The sequence below is a fragment of the Gopherus evgoodei genome, chromosome 2, assembly GCF_007399415.2.
Source record: "Gopherus evgoodei ecotype Sinaloan lineage chromosome 2, rGopEvg1_v1.p, whole genome shotgun sequence".
NCBI lineage: Eukaryota > Metazoa > Chordata > Testudines > Testudinidae > Gopherus > Gopherus evgoodei.
The window spans coordinates 85,110,672-85,127,694 of NC_044323.1; the positions used below are offsets into that span (position 1 = coordinate 85,110,672).

The following is a 17,023-nucleotide window of genomic DNA, read 5'->3' on the forward strand; positions in this document are numbered from 1 at the left end:
TTTGCATACAATAAAACAGTGGCACATATATGTAAATTGGTAGTGCTATCCTACATAACAAGAAGTGACATTCTTTCAGCCTCATTCTCCTTTGGTGTTACAATTCTTCTGGAAGAATTTTGCACATACACAATTATGAGATGGTGGTGTAGTTAAGGCCCCAGACTGTAAATCAGGGGATCTGGGTTCAGTTCTCAGATCTACCCACAGGTTTTCTCTGTGCTTCAGTTCCTCATCTGTAAAACAGGAATAGTACTTTCTTTCTCTCACCCTTTGACTGTTTGTCTATATTAAGTTCTTTGGTGCAAGGATTGTTTCTTACTATCTGTTTGAACTACACCTAGCCTAATATGGTTTCAATCTTGTTTGGTTCTTCTAAATGCTGCAGTAGTACAAATTAGTACCTTAGTGACTAAAAAATGACACTGACCTAAGTATATTTAATCTCTACGCTTCTGAAGCAATAAACCAGCTCAGGCACTGACATTTGAGGTTTATAGTGTTTCAGTGCAAGGAGCTGAAAATAGCCACCCAACAGCAGTGACCTGGTGGTTAGAAATAATCAAAGATGAGTGTGAGTGTATGGTCAGCCCTGCAGGAGTTGATCTAAGCCCTGAGAATAAAATATAGAGTTCATCATTTCCTGGGAAGCAGGGACTGGCCCACTGGAATCATGATCAATGTGCAGTCTGATATCTGAAAGGACAGTAATTCATAGTAACTCCAACAGCATCTCAGAACTGGAAATCTTCCATGTGACATTTTAGGTTGTATACACCCACAGAGTCTTTCTCTAGAGACACAGGAAATGGAATGGATGCTTAAATAAACTTGCATCTGCTGTTTTCCCCAGTACACATTGGAAGGAAGGACAGAAAAAAATCATACTCTTCATTTTTATAAGAGGGGTGGATCATGCAATGCACACCTGGCCTGTGTGTGCCAAAATTAGGCTGGCAGCATTATCTAGCTAGGTCTCAGAGATCTGGGTAACAATCCATGATGGAATCAGAAGATGTAGCAGCCTTATTCAGGCCCAGTAGTGGCGGGGGAGTGTGTGTGTCTTATGGGTAAGGCTGAGGTTATGTAATAGAGGTCACGTAAGACATGGAGTCTGTAACTTCCAGAGACCTCTGTGACATTCTCTGCTTCAGCCCTGGGACAACAGGGCTGGAGCTGTGAGCCGAGGGGGGTGGGGGGACTCCACTGCTCCCCAGAGCCACAGCAGCCATGAGTGTTGGACCCCCTTCCACCCCAGTTTTGTCACACTTATTTTTAGTAAAAGTCAGGGACCGGTCATGGACTTCCATGAGTTTTTGTTTATTGTCCGTGACTTTTACTAAAAATAACCATGACAAAATCTTAGCCTGAATTAAGGGTATCAAAAGGAGGCTGTTAGATACTAGGTATAGTGCTGTTGCCTAAACTTGTAGGATTTGTTGAGTTTAAAAAAAAGAAAAGAAGAGACAATGCATGAATTTTCTTCTTGTCCTAATGAACTAGTGTTTTTTTTTTCATAATGTACTTGGTTTCTTTTTTCAGGTTTTCTCAAACAGTGATGAAGCCCCCATTAACAAAAAGTTACCCAAAGAACTTCTGTTAAGGTAATTCTAGTTAATTTGTGCATTAAGAGTTACAATTTGAATGTGATGCTTAGATTTGTATGGCTTAGTGAAATGAAATATACTCTTCTTTCTTACATAAGTCTATGATTCAAAATAAAGAGTTCATCTGATTTTATTTTTTGACAGTCCTTGAACTTACATTTTATTCTTAATGGAGAATGTAGCAAAATACATAGCTTTGCTCCTGAAATCTATTTTAAAGTATGGTATAACATTATACAATTAAGTGCCAATTTATGCATTAGTAATCTGGTTTTATTATGAGATAAAGCAGTAAGAGACTATATTTGGAAAGCTTTGGTTGATATAGGATTCTTTTAAAAAAAAAAACACTTTGGGGGATCTAACATAGGTGCAGATATTGTTTGTCTGCTCTGTTAACTGCATACTGAACAGACTAAAAACTTTTCCCTGTCACACATATTACCATCACACACTATGTGAATAGCATTCTGTCCTTAATGCAATTATTCCAGTGGCTGTTTGGGCTTTTTGTTATGAAATCTCTTTTGTTAATAAAAATAAATGAAAAGACGAAAGCTTTCTAAAAGTTATTTTAAGGAGACACCTCCTATAACTGTTTTATTGTTGCTCTGTGCTACCTATAGTTCAAGCAGACTGGGAAGGAAAAGAGAAAACAAGCAAACTGAGATTTTATTCATGTTAATTCAGCCAGCCTTAGACTTGCTGGAGTGTTGTTGTCTCTTCTGGACAGGCTCAAAGTAAGCAGGAGTTAGCTATAGTATATGCTCAAAAATACAATATGTAATTAAAGAATTGATGGATGTCCCATCTCTCACACCTGAGTTGAACTTTATTTCAGATAAAACTTAAACTGCCTCTCATGACAACTTCCAGTCCTGAAATATCTGAAGACATTCCATTTTTGTATGAAGCCAAACCTGGCCTGAAACAGACAGCTCAGTAGGTAGCTTGACATGGTTGTAGTTCTCATTGTAGCCCTTCCTTTATGCTAACATTTCAATATATACTTTGGTGCAATTGCCATTCTTTGTCGTGGTGTCACTAGAATTGAGTTCACACTACATCCTTCATACATTGAAGAGAGGCAGGTTAATCAGTGTGTCATCACTTCCTGCCTAATTTTAAGTGGAAGAATGTTTGCAATGCTTTCTTTGTATTTTCTATCTTGTGTTAAAAGGAGTGTTCCGAAAATATTGTGCACGCTTCAAATGTGTCCATATGCTAGAACACTGGTATTCTTGTGGCATCAAAGAAACTAATTTATGTTTAAAGAAATTAGACTTCAGTTTTTTTCAAGTAAGCTTGAATTTTCTTTGAGGGGAAAAATAAATTCTTCATGCTGAACATGGTGTAGCTTGCATCTACAGACCTGTTAGAAAATTTCTGGTTGTTATATCAACACACATAGCACATTGCACAGTGTGTTATATTAATACATTTTAAAATATTCTCTGTCTGCATATGAACTTTCAAAATTTCAACATTTTTTCATGTGACAAAATTTTTTTCACATCTTGAAGTTGCATAGACTCGGTATGAGAGGTCCTCTGACAACAGATTTCCAACAATTTCATTTTGTATTGTTGCATTCCAAACTTGTGATCCAGAGGCCCATTTGTGCCAGTTGTCAAAAGGTTCAAAGTTTTGTAACAGCAATTCCTAACAGGCCTGACAAATTCACTACAGCTAGCACACTGCTTTCATTGTATTTTCCATAAATTATATCATGTGAGGTCTCTAATAAAAGTTTGTCATACTGATCTTCATAGTGGTTATGAGATGTTTCTACGGATGATATTTAAGAAGTCGTGTGTATATACTTAAAATTCATTTTAAAGTCTATCTCCAAGGGACAGTTGACAAAGGGGTTTTTGCAAAACAAAGGATGTATATTCACCTTTCTGCCTTGATTCATGTGTAAATTAAACATCATATGTCAACACAATGGAAGCCAAGCCCTGTTAGCATACAAAGTCAACATGAGCGTCATCACGTTCATGATAACCAGATCCCAACCTTCCCTGTTTGGAAGCACTGTAAAAGACTTTTAACATGAGAGAAACTTCTTTGGGCAGAAAGTTAGCCTGTTAAGTTTAATGTCTAGAAAGCATATACTGATTTTGTTTTATATGTAACTTTCTGTTGCCATCATGGAACCAATCAAGGCACTGCCTCTCTCCCTCAGACAGCAAAGCACACAGAGCGCAAGTATTTTGTACCAGACAAGGGGTACAAATTCCTTTTTTCTCACCCTCCCCCAGGATCCCTAGTTGTTGTGGTCACCAATGAGAGGGACCGCCAGGGATGGACAGCCTCTACGCCTAAGTCAAAGGAACCAAAGGAACTGGCCTATTCAGACAGAGGGCATTTTCCACGGGGGCCCTTCAACTCTGCGTAGTGAATCTTTCTGGGTTGTTATGATTTTAATATTGGGAGTCCATGATGAAATTCAAGGACCTTCTCCCATAAGACTCCATACAGGCCAGATCAGTGACCACTGCAGTGACAATATGGAGAAGTTCGTGGTTGCAGTCCTCGGGGCTACCTAACAAGGTGCAACAAACTATTGAGGACCTCCCGTCTGAGGGAACATTGGTCTTTTTGGAGCAAATGGACGGTAGGCTGCATGGCCTCAAGGACTCAAAAGCAGCCTTGAAATCCCTGGGACTTTATGTGCCCGCAGGGTCAAGAAAGCAGTACAAACCACAGCAGACAAGTCACTACTTCTGTTCATCTCCTAAGCAGGACCAACATAGGAGGAAAAATAGGGGTTTAAATGCAGACCTCTTCCCCGTCTTCATCGGCAGGTCCCACTCAGTCCGGACCTGGACACTTGGGATCATCAAAAAACTCATTTTGACAACATGCTTGAGGTTGGCACTGCTATTTCCCCTGTATCAGATCCAGCTACCCCATTATTTTCCAACCACCTTTCCCAGTTCTTGGATGTCTGGACTCAGATCACATTGGACTGCAGGGTCCTCAAGATGATAGAACTGGGTTATACCATCCAATTTTTATCTATCCCTCCTTCCCACTCCCCCGCCCCCAGTCCCTCTTCAGTGACCTTTCTCATGAGCATCTGTTGGAACAAGAAGTCCAATTCCTGCTTCAGGTGAGAGCCATAGAAGAGGTTCTGGCTCACATGAGAGGGAAGGGCTTTTATGAACAGCAGTCTGAAGCTACACTGATGAACCTAATGATGTTTCAAGAGCTATGCACCTTGGCACCAAAAATCATGTCGGCAACCTCAAGTAGAGTACCACTAAAGGATTTTTTCACATGTGTTGTTTATCCTGTAGTACTTAAGCAGGAAAGTGAAGTTTGGATACATTTTTTAAGTTATCGTTATAAAAACTCATACCAGTACATTTTGCTGCAGCATGTTTTTTTAGTGCTGTTTGAATGGACATTTAAATTGGTGGGCTTTTGTGTTGGCATTTTTTCATGAATAATGAATACTAAAAAAGAAGCAAGAGAAATTACTTAAAATTGAAATACAGTACTGTGTTAAATGTCAAGTATTAAATATAAAGGGAAAATTTAAAAAATAAAGATTTGACAAGATAAGGAAACTGTTTCTGTGATTGTTTCATTTAAATTAAGATTGAAAGGAGCATTTTTCTTCTGCATAGCAAGAGTTTCAAAGCTGTATTAAGTCAATGTCAGAGTGGATTTGATTTAAGTCAAGTTGATTTAAATCATGATTTAAATCACTAGTCAGGAAGACTCAATTTAATCATGGTTTTCTACATAAGTGCATTCTTCTTGGTTGTTCTAATCTTAATACATATTCTTCACAACTCAGAGATAGATGTAGGTTTCATTTTTAGAAGGTACATACTATACATTTTTAAACAGTGATTTATTTTGAAAACTTTTCAGATTAGCTTTACACCTATATCAGAAAATTAATGATTGTTTGATTATTTCATTTACCAAAGGTAATTGAAGCAGATATTTATGAAGTCATTGGGAAGTGAACTATCTCCAATGATTAATATTTGGAGGATTTTCTTGCCATGCTGTATTAGGAGGAGACAGACATTTTAAATTGTTTTATTTAACTAAAACAACATCGTTAAATATTCTGGATTTTTTTCTTCAACAACAAACATATAATGTTTTAACAAAACAAGCATATGTCCCTTGCTTCACATATTTATCTTCAGACTTCTTCTCCTTGTTCAGATCTATTCCGCCCCCAACAATCTTCTATTCATTGAACTTTTTGAAACTTTGCACTTTTAGAGAGAGGTAAGGGATTGACTCTGTGTACACAAATTTGCAGATGACAGTAGAGTTGAGGTTTGTTATTTCTCACTTGTATATATTTATTTAAAACCATTTTTGCTGTTAACAAGCATGTTACCTCTGGAGACACAAATCCACAGTTTGAGAACTGCAAAACTAAGCATCTCTGATGGTATCTTCTAGACTGAGTCCCATTGGGTAGATAGAAAGATTAACCTAAATAATCTATGCAGAAGTCCCTGGAGCCCCATAAGATTGAGTCCCTAATCCATGAACTGTTGGAACTCATTTACAAAACTTTTCTTAAACATTACGTGAATATATTGTCTTATACTATAGAATTAGAATTTATAATCCCTATTCTATAATGAAATATCTTTGAGCTATAATGTATCTTAAAATTATCTTTAGATAAGTTTTTTCCTCAAAGATTTTATAAAAAAAATCCAGTTTAAATAAAAAAAATCTGACTTTTTTAACCATTGATTTTTATCCACCCTGGTCAATGTTCAGTTGTGAACTTTTGCAAGAACAACCATAACGTTTTGTTGAAAGTTACAAACATTTCAGAGTTATGAACAGTGTTCCATTCCTGAAGTGTCTGTACTTAACTATTCTTAAAGTTAGCTTTTTCTGATGTTCATCCTAAATCTCCCTTTCTGCAAATTAACCCTATTACTTCTTGTCTACCTTCAGTGGACATGGAGAACAGTTGATCACAGTTCTTCTCTTTAGAGCAGCACTTAACTTATTTGAAGACTGTTATCAAGTCCCCCCTCTGTCTTCCTTTCTCAAGACTAAACATATCCAGTTCTTTTAACCTTTTCTCATAGGTTAGAATTTAGAAACTTTTATCATTTTTATTGCTGTAGTTTGGACTCCTCTCCAATTTGTGCACACCTTCTCTAAAGTGTGGCACCCATAATTGGACACACTAGTCCAGCTGAGATCTCATCAGTGCCATATAGACCAGTACAGTTACTACTTGTTTTACATACAACACTCCTGTTAATACATCCCAGAATATTAGCCTTTTTCATAGCAGCATCACATTGTTGACTCATTTGATTTGTGATCCACAGTGACCTCTACATTCTTTTCAGCAGTACTACCCCCATCCAGTTAGTCTCCCTTTTGTAGTTGTGCATTTGATTTTTTTCCTTCCTAAGTGCAAAATACTTCACTTATCTTTATTTAATTTCATCTTGTTGATTTCAGACCAGTTCTCCAATTTTTAAGGTCATTTTGAATTCAAATCTTGCCCTCCATTGTGCTTGCAACCCTCCCGGTTTGGTGTCATCCACAAATTTTATAAGTATATTTTCCAAGTCACTAATGACAATATCAAATAGTAACAGACACCTGTGGGACCCTGCAAGAAACTCCTACCAGTTTGACAGCAAACCATTGATAACTACTCTTTGAGTATGGGCTTTCAACCAGTTAAGCACACATCTTATAGCATTTTCATTTAAACCACATTTACCTCGTTTGCTGATGAGAATGTCCTGTGAGACTCTGTTGAAAGCCTTAGTAAAATCAAGATGTCTCACATCTACAACTCCCCGCCATCCACTAGGCCAGTAACCCTCACAAATTGAAAATTAGGTTGGTTTGGCATGATCTGTTCTTCGCAAATCTGTGTGGACTACCACTTATAATGTATTATCCTGTAGGTGCTTACAAAGTGATTGCTCAATAATTTGTTTCAGTATCTTTCCAGGTATTAAAGTTAGGCTGATTTGTCTATAACTTCCCAGGTTGTGTTTGTTCCCTGTTTTAAAGGAAGGTACTATATTTGCCCTTCTCCAGTCCATTGGGACCTCACCTATCTTTCATGAGTTTTTGAAGGTAATTTCAAAGATATTTCCAAGATTGCTTCAGCTAGTTCCTTAAGTACTCTGAGGAGAATTTTGTCTGCCAAATTGAATACATCTAACTTATCTAAATATTCTTTAAGCTATTTTCCCCTATTCTGGCTTGTGTTCCTTCCCCCTTGTTGTTGTTAATATTAATTATGTCGAGTATCTGGTCATCATTACTCTTTTTAGTGAAGGTCGAAGCAAAATAGGCATTAAACAACTCAGCCTTCTTGGTGTCATCTATTGTTAGCTCTCCTTCTCTGCTTAGGAGTGGACATACACTTTCCTTTGGCTTTCTCTTGCTGCTAATGTATATACAGAAACTCTTCTTACTGCCTTTTATGTCCCTTGTTAGGCATAGTTAATTTTGAGCCTTAACTGTTCTGATTTTATCCTTGCATGCTTGTGCCATTCTTTTGTAATTATTTTTAGTAATTTGTCCATGGTCGTCTTGTAGGATTCCTTTTTGAGTTTAAGGTCATTAATCTTCTGCCCCACTTCCCAAAATTATATAATACTAGTGAAACTACAGAAAATGGTCTCCCATGTCAGTCTGAGATTTTTCCAATTTTGAAAACAGATTTTGGCTGTTTGGTATAAAGAAGTGTGTCTTATTTATAGGGTTTAATTTTTTTTGATGGGGTGTGTCAACTACTAACATAGCCAATATATACTATTTTTAAAGAACTGTTCTGATGATGTGGTAAAGATCATACCTTCTAAAATGTATAATTATCTGTTTAACCAAGAATAAGCATTTATTTGAAGTCTTACAGATTTGTGAACCAGAAATAGTGTAATTAATATTGACATCAACCAGCAGCATCCAGAAAGATCAGTTAGGATGACTAATGTTCTCCAAAATATGCACAGTCTGAAAAACCAAAGGCACAGGTTGTGTCCGTGTGCAGTGTTCTATTTTTTTATTGTCTTGAGGTCTTACTACACCATCAGAGACTCCGAATTGCTCTACAGAATATAATTAACATCCTCATTATTTTTCACTAAATTAATTCTGTATTGCTTCCTTTAATTAAGGAGTAATTCAACCTTGGCAGAAAGACTTTGCTCACTGTTTAGGAATTAGACAGTAAGTACTGCTGAAAGTAAAAGTGATATCAAATGCTCTATTGCTAGTTGTCATAACAAAATTTGTTATCTCCCATTTTTAGCTATTTATAACAATATGATATTGACTGCTCTCTTCTATTTTCCACGTGTACAAAAAACATAATGTTTAAAAATAAAAGCTATTGCATTTTCTTATCATATTGATATATTTGCGGGGTATAAACAGAAGACAATCAAAATCTTTTTATTCATATTGCATTCTTTTTTCTTTAAACTTAGCTTGTTATAATGAAACTGCTTATCTTTCTCCTATCATGAAACTTTCACCTATAACTCCACTTCTAACATAGTACTTATGAGAAGCGGGTGCCAGTTAAAAAAATAATGTCTAAGATGTTCAGCTACAACAGAGTAACCAAGTAATCTTCTTACTGTAAATGTTGTGCTTCATTACCATGCTCCCCACACTCATGTCACATCTAAAATTAGACTGTAAGCTTTTCAGGGTAAGGACTGTCTTTATATTTGATTTACAAAGTACCTAGTGCACTTTATTGTAAATAACAGAAAAGTTCAACCTTACTGAGTGGGGAAAGGTCTGTCTGAGATGGAAACCAAACAGACCTCTTCAAGCCCTTCAAGGGCTTAGCGAACAGAGGCTGCTAACAGGGAGTTTTGCAAGGGAGTTCTCCAGGTGAAGGAAGAGCACATACAGCATCTGTGGGGTAAGTGGCTGTCTGCAGTGTGTGTGTTTGTGTTTGGGGTTTACTTGCTGTGTGTTGAGCTTGTGTTTGTCAGTCTGTTTGGTTTGTTTGTTTGAAGGCCCGTGTGCTGTAGCTGGCAGTTGGAGGCGGAGCTACCAGGAAGGTTTGAAAGCTAGAAGCCTCTGGTAATTGGCTGAGCCTTAACCAGTGGGCGGGGCATTCACTCAGGCCAGGGCTTTATAAAGCTGTGCACAAGCGACCAGGAGCTGCTAACAGGGAGTTTTGCAAGGGAGTTTTGGAAGGGGAGTAAGAAGGGAGTGGGGGTCCCTTGTCGGTCTCATCTGTGACCCATTGGTCCCCTGAACCTAGAAACTGAGCCACATCCAAAACCTTTCTGTTTACAGCAGAGCAGAGCGGACAGGGAGCTGCAGACGGGAATTTGAGAGAGTTTGACAGAGGGAGGCTTACAATGGTGAGGAGGACCCGCAACACCTGTGCCAGCACTGCTTCTGTCTCCTCCACCTGCGCTTGTAGCCAGACAGAGCACCAAAGCATGGATGCTTTTACCCAGATTCTGGTGTGGGCTTGCAAAGACTGTAATTTGCAATTTCCACTTCCTGATATCCAGGCTGCGGGTGGCATCCAATGTGAAAGGTGTCTACTGGTGGAATCTCTCAGGCAGCAGGTGGGAGAGCTACAGGAGGAGGTGGCTAGGCTGAGGAACATCCATATCCATGAGCAATTCTTGGACAGTATCCATGTGGAGACAGCTGACGTAGCTGTCCCAGTTGACAGGACTACTGACACACCAGTGGAGGAGGAGATGCCTCAGGGTGTATCTGACACACCAGTGGAGGAGGAGGCTCAGGGTGGACACAGCCAGCTGGTTACTTCTAGAAGCAGGCAGTGCTCCACCCCTGCTGCAAACCCTCCTGCTGTGGTAAAAGATAACTGTTATGCTCTTGATACAGGAGAGAAGGAATTACCCCCAACAGTTAAGGAGGGGAAGCCTCGTACCCCTAAGGCTGGGAGGTCGGCTGCCACCACTGATAAGAAACGTAGGGTAGTGGTGTTTGGAGACTCTCTGCTGAGGGGGACGGAGACACCCATCTGTCGCCCTGACCGTTCATCCCGGGAGGTATGCTGCCTGCCAGGGGCCCGTATCCGAGATGTTACAGAGGCATTGTCGAGGATTATCTGGCCTTCTGACTACTACCCCATGCTACTCATCCATGTGGGCACAAATGATACTGCGAGGTGTGACACTGAGCAGATCAAGAGTGACTACAGGCTCTGGGAGTACGGGTTAAGGAGTTTGGAGCGCAGGTGGTATTCTCTTCGATTCTTCCTGTTGAAGGTAGGGGCCTGGGCAGAGACAGATGCATTGTGGAGGTGAATGGCTGCGAAGATGGTGTCGCCAGGAGGGCTTTGGCTTCCTTAACCACGGGATGCTATTCGAGGAAGGACTGCTAGGCACAGATGGCGTTCACCTTTCGAAGAGGGGAAAAGCCTTATTTGCGCACAGACTGGCTAACCTAGTAAGGAGGGCTTTAAACTAGGTTCGACGGGGACAGGTGAGCAAACCCCACAGGTAAGTGGGGAACAAGACCTGGGAGATGGGTTGGAAACAGGAGGGAGCACGGGCTATAATGGCAGTGAGGAAGGAGGGTCAGGGCAAACCTGGGAGGCAAGATCAAACCAGTATCTTAGATGCCTATATACAAATGCAAGAAGTATGGGTAATAAGCAGGAAGAACTGGAAGTGCTAATAAATAAATACAACTATGACATTGTTGGCATTACTGAAACTTGGTGGGATAATACACACGACTGGAATGTTGGTGTGGATGGGTATAGTTTGCTCGGGAAGGATAGACAGGGGAAAAAGGGAGGAGGTGTTGCCTTATATATTAAAAATGTACACACTTGGACTGAGATGGAGATGGACATAGGAGACGGAAGTGTTGAGAGTCTCTGGGTTAGGCTAAAAGGGGTAAAAAACACAGGTGATGTCGTGCTGGGAGTCTACTACAGGCCACCTAATCAGGTGGAAGAGGTGGATGAGGCTTTTTTCAAACAACTAACAAAATCATCCAAAACCCAAGATTTGGTGGTGATGGGGGACTTCAGCTATCCAGATATATGTTGGGAAAATAACACTGCGGGGCACAGACTCTCCAATAAGTTCCTGGACTGCATTGCAGACAACTTTTTATTTCAGAAAGTTGAAAAAGCTACTGGGGGGAAGCTGTTCTAGACTTGATTTTAACAAATAGGGAGGAACTTGTTGAGAATTTGAAAGTAGAAGGAAGCTTGGGTGAAAGTGATCATGAAATCATACAGTTTGCAATTCTAAGGAAGGGTAGAAGGGAGTACAGCAGAATAGAGACAATGGATTTCAGGAAGGCAGATTTTGGTAAGCTCAGAGAGCTGATAGGTAAGGTCCCATGGGAATCAAGACTGAGGGGAAAAACAACTGAGGAGAGTTGGCAGTTTTTCAAAGGGACATTATTAAGGGCCCAAAAGCAAGCTATTCCGATGGTTAGGAACGATAGAAAATGTGGCAAAAGACCACCTTGGCTTAACCACGAGATCTTGCGTGACCTATAAAATAAAAAGGCGTCATATAAAAAATGGAAACTAGGTCAGATTACAAAGGATGAATATAGGCAAATAACACAGGAATGCAGAGGCAAGATTAGAAAGGCAAAGGCACAAAATGAACTCAAACTAGCTATGGGAATAAAGGGAAACAAGAAGACTTTTTACCAATACATTAGAAGCAAGAGGAAGACCAAGGACAGGGTAGGCCCACTGTTCAGTGAGGAGGGGAAAACAGTAACGGGAGACTTGGAAATGGCAGAGATGCTTAATGACTTCTTTGTTTCAGTCTTCACTGAGAAGTCTGAAGGAATGTCTAATATAGTGAATGCTTACGGGGAGAGGGTAGGTTTAGAAGATAAAATAAAAAAAGAGCAAGTAAAAAATCACTTAGAAAAGTTAGATGCCTGCAAGTCACCAGGGCCTGATGAATTTCATCCTAGAATATTCAAGGAGTTAATAGAAGAGGTATCTGAGCCTCTAGCTATTATCTTTGGGAAATCATGGGAGACGGGGGATATTCCAGAAGACTGGAAGGGGGCAAATATAGTGCCCATCTATAAAAAGGGAAATAAAAACAACCCAGGAAACTACAGATCAGTTAGTTTAACTTCTGTGCCAGGGAAGATAATGGAGCAGGTAATTAAAGAAATCATCTGCAAACACTTGGAAGGTGGTAAGGTGATAGGGAATGGCCAGCATGGATTTGTAAAGAACAAATCGTGTCAAACTAATCTGATAGCGTTCTTTGATAGGATAACGAGCTTTGTGGATAAGGGAGAAGCAGTGGATGTGATATACCTAGACTTTAGTAAGGCATTTGATACGGTCTCGCATGATATTCTTATAGATAAACTAGGAAAGTATAATTTAGATGGGGCTACTATAAGGTGGGTGCATAATTGGCTGGATAACGTACTCAGAGAGTAGTTGTTAATGGCTCCCAATCCTGCTGGAAAGGTATAACAAGTGGGGTTCCACAGGGGTCTGTTTTGGGACTGGTTCTGTTCAATATGTTCATCAACGATTTAGATGTTGGCATAGAAAGTACGCTTATTAAGTTTGCGGACGAAACCAAACTGGGAGGGATTGCAACTGCTTTGGAGGACAGGGTCAAAATTCAAAATGATCTGGACAAATTGGAGAAATGGTCTGAGGTAAACAGGATGAAGTTCAATAAAGATAAATGCAAAGTGCTCCACTTAGGAAGGAACAATTAGTTTCACACATACAGAATGGGAAGAGACTGTCTAGGAAGGAGTATGGCAGAAAGAGATCTAGGGGTCATAGTAGACCACAAGCTTAATATGAGTCAACAGTGTGATACTGTTGCAAAAAAAGCAAATGTGATTCTGGGATGCATTAACAGGTGTGTTGTAAACAAGACACGAGAAGTCATTCTTCTGCTTTACTCTGCGCTGGTCAGGCCTCAGCTGGAGTATTGTGTCCAGTTCTGGGCACCGCATTTCAAGAAAGATGTGGAGAAATTGGAGAGGGTCCAGAGAAGAACAACAAGAATGATTAAAGGTCTTGAGAACATGACCTATGAAGGAAGGCTGAAGGAATTGGGTTTGTTTAGTTTGGAAAAGAGAAGACTGAGAGGGGACCTGATAGCAGTTTTCAGGTATCTAAAAGGGTGTCATCAGGAGGAGGGAGAAAACTTGTTCACCTTAGCCTCCAATGATAAAACAAGAAGCAATGGGCTTAAACTGCAGCAAGGGAGATTTAGGTTGGACATTAGGAAAAAGTTTCTAACTGTCAGGGTAGTTAACACTGGGATAGATTGCCTAGGGAAGTTGTGGAATCTCCATCTCTGGAGATATTTAAGAGTAGGTTAGATAAATGTCTATTAGGGATGGTCTAGACAATATTTGGTCCTGCCATGAGGGCAGGGGACTGGACTCGATGACCTCTCAAGGTCCCTTCGAGTCCTAGAGTCTATGAATCTGTTAATCTATAAGTCATCGGATGTAGACACAGAGGATTGGGCAGGGCAGCAAGAAGACATCTGGAGGGAATGGGTGTCTCCAAGAAGACATTCTTTGTATGGAAGGATATCATTGCTTCAATTCCAGGTGGGAAGGAGGCTGATCTATGTGGACAGTGGTCTACCTTGTGTACCTTTTCTGGTTTAATGACATTATAATCATAAAACCGATATTTGAGTAGACTTATTCTACAAAGAAAACAAGCTGCTTTTATAAATGTTAATTGCTGCTTAGTGCCATTGTCCAAGCCAACAGAAAAATTACGACATATGTCAGCTGTTGCAGTGTTAGTTTACCACTTGGCCAGGGCCACTCTTGTCCTTGTGCTATTGTATTGTTGGGGACCAGAACAGCTAGGACCAGCTGCTGGCCTGCTGCCTGACTGGTTGTCTAGCAGCACAATTAGTGAGCCCTATGCTGCTTTGGACCTGACAGTGGCCACAGCCCCGATTGGTTGCTGGTTTATCAGCCCTGCTTATAAGCCTAGCCCCCCACAGCAGACCAGCAGCTGTTGAACACATACCAGGCCCACAGCTGTGCTTGCCCTTGTTCAGTCCCTGCACCTGCTTTGTTCCACTCCTTATTCCAGCACCTGCTCCAGCCTGCTTCCAGTCCCTGCTCCCCTGTGGTCTCAGACTTCTGGCTTATGACTCTTACCCTCTAATTCTGGCATTCAGCTTCTGTCTCACTGGTATTGATCCCTGGCTCTGCCTCTGGCTTAGGACTCCGGTTTACCCTCTGGCTCTGGCATGTGGCTACTGATCCTTGGCTAATTTCCTGGACTCTGCCTACATTGGATCTAGCTGTTAACCAGTAGGCAGAATTCTTGTTTTCACCACTACGCCTGACTGCCCATGGCCTGATCAGCTACATTTATATTATGAAAAGTGAAAGGCTGAATAAATTTTTAATTGCATAATTGAGTAAGAATATCAGAGAGGTACTTACTTTTAAAATTAGATATTATCTTCATACAACTGCAGTTAGTGCTTTCTTTCTTTTTCTCTGTATATATCGTAAAGCATTATTTGATTATTCAGTTTATCAGTTACTCTAATATAGGGGCAATCTGAGAAATAGGTTTCTTAACCCCAGAGTATAATGACAGAAGTAATAAGTCAAATCCAAGACATTATTGTAAATCTAGACACAACTACTTTTCTATTGAGATGGCACAACCTTCAACTGCTAATACTCAAGAAGGAATTAAAGACCTCTAAATTGTTAATTACAGGAGGTGTTTTTGTGCTGGTAATAGTAACTGTAAATTGCTGGAAAAATGAAAGGATTTTTTTTAGCCATAAGCTAAAATTTTAATTAAAGCATTAGAAATGAACCACTTCAAATAGTGTAGATATTGTACAGTCTTGTGAAAGTGTTTTTGAAAATATTTTTAAAATGTGATGTGTATTTAATACAATGAATATAACAGTATATGATTGAAAAAGAAAGCATGTCTATTACTTATAATTTTGGCAAGAAAAGAGAGGTGACAAAGGTTTTGGGGAAAAATAGTTTATATTATTTGAAGTGCTGATATTGTAATAAGACTAAAAACACACAGCCCCAGAAACAAACAATGGACTTGCTTCGAAAGGCCTTTTTGAAAGAGTATAGACATATACATATGTATACAGGAGAGGATGCCTTTCAAAGTAATTGAGGCTAACAGCATTTTGGGCTGTATAAGTAGGAGCGTTGCCAGCAGATCTAGGGATGTGATCATTCCCCTCTATTTGGCATTGGTGAGGCCTCAGCTGGAGTACTGTGTCCAGTTTTGGGCCCCACACTACAAGGAGGTTGTGGAAAACTTGGAAAGCGTCCAGCGGAGGGCAACAAAAATGATTAGGGGGCTGGAGCACATGATTTATGAGGAGAAGCTGAGGGAACTGGGATTATTTAGTCTGCAGCAGAGAAATAGAATGAAGAGGGATTGATAGCTGCTTTCAACTACCTGAAAGGGGGTTCCAAAGAGGATGGATCTAGATTGTTTTCAGTGGTAGCAGATGACAGAACAGGGAGTAACGGTCTCAGATTGCAGTTGGGGAGGTTTAGGTTGGATATTAGGAAAAACTTTTTCACTAGGAGGATGGTGAAGCACTGGAATAGGTTACCTAAGGCGGTGGTGGAATCTCCTTCCTTAGAGGTTTTTAAAGCCCATCTTGACAAAGCCCTGGCTGGGATGATTTATTTGGAGATTGGTCCAAGCAGTCTAGATTTCTCTGAATCACTGATCTGTCCTCTTCATTATTGACTTTTCCCCCAATTTGCGTGTTATCTGCAAACTTTATCTGTGATTTGTTTTCTTCCAGGCCATTAATAAAAATGTTTAGATAGTGTAGGGCCAAGAACAGATCCCTGTGAGACCCCACTGGAAAGAGACCTGCTTGATGACGATTCTCTGTTTACAGTTACAGTTTGAAACCTATGTTATCCAGTTTTTAACCCATTTAATGTGTGCTGTGTTAATTTTGTATCATTCTAGTTTTTAATCAAAGTATCGCATATCACCAAGTCAGACAACTTACAGAAGTCTAAGTATATTACATCATTACTATTACCTTTACCAGCTAAACTTGTAATCTTGTCTAAAAAAGATATCAAGTTAGTTTGACAGGCTCTATTTAACATAAACCCATGCTGATTTGCATTAATTACATTAGCCTCGTTTAGTACATTATTAATTGAGTCTCATATCAGCTGCTCAATTATCTTGCCTGGGATCAATGTAAGGCTGACAGACTTATAATTACCCAGGTCATCCTGATTACCCTTTTAGAAAATTGGCACAACAATAGCTTTCTTTCAGACTTCCAGAACTTCCCCAGTGCTCCAAGACTTACTGATAATCAACATTACCTGTCCAGTGTGTTCCTCAGCCAGCTCTTTTAAAATTCTTGAATGCAGGTTATCTGGACTTGGTGATTAAAAAA

At 39.8% G+C, this 17,023-nt stretch overlaps 1 protein-coding gene across 5 annotated transcripts in view; it reads left to right on the forward strand.

Moving 5' to 3' along the window:
• The window catches only part of FBXL2 (F-box and leucine rich repeat protein 2), a 148,345-nt gene that overhangs the window by 36,816 nt on the left and 94,506 nt on the right, over window positions 1-17,023 (forward strand). For all 5 annotated transcript variants that reach the window (XR_003998871.1, XR_003998873.1, XR_003998872.1 and 2 more), the window contains exon 2: window positions 1,543-1,604. Coding sequence is in view for 2 of the 5 variants with exons in the window: in XM_030551227.1 (XP_030407087.1) it covers window positions 1,543-1,604 (62 nt within the window). In the remaining 3 variants the exon portion in view is untranslated. The remainder of the gene's footprint in view (window positions 1-1,542; window positions 1,605-17,023) is intronic.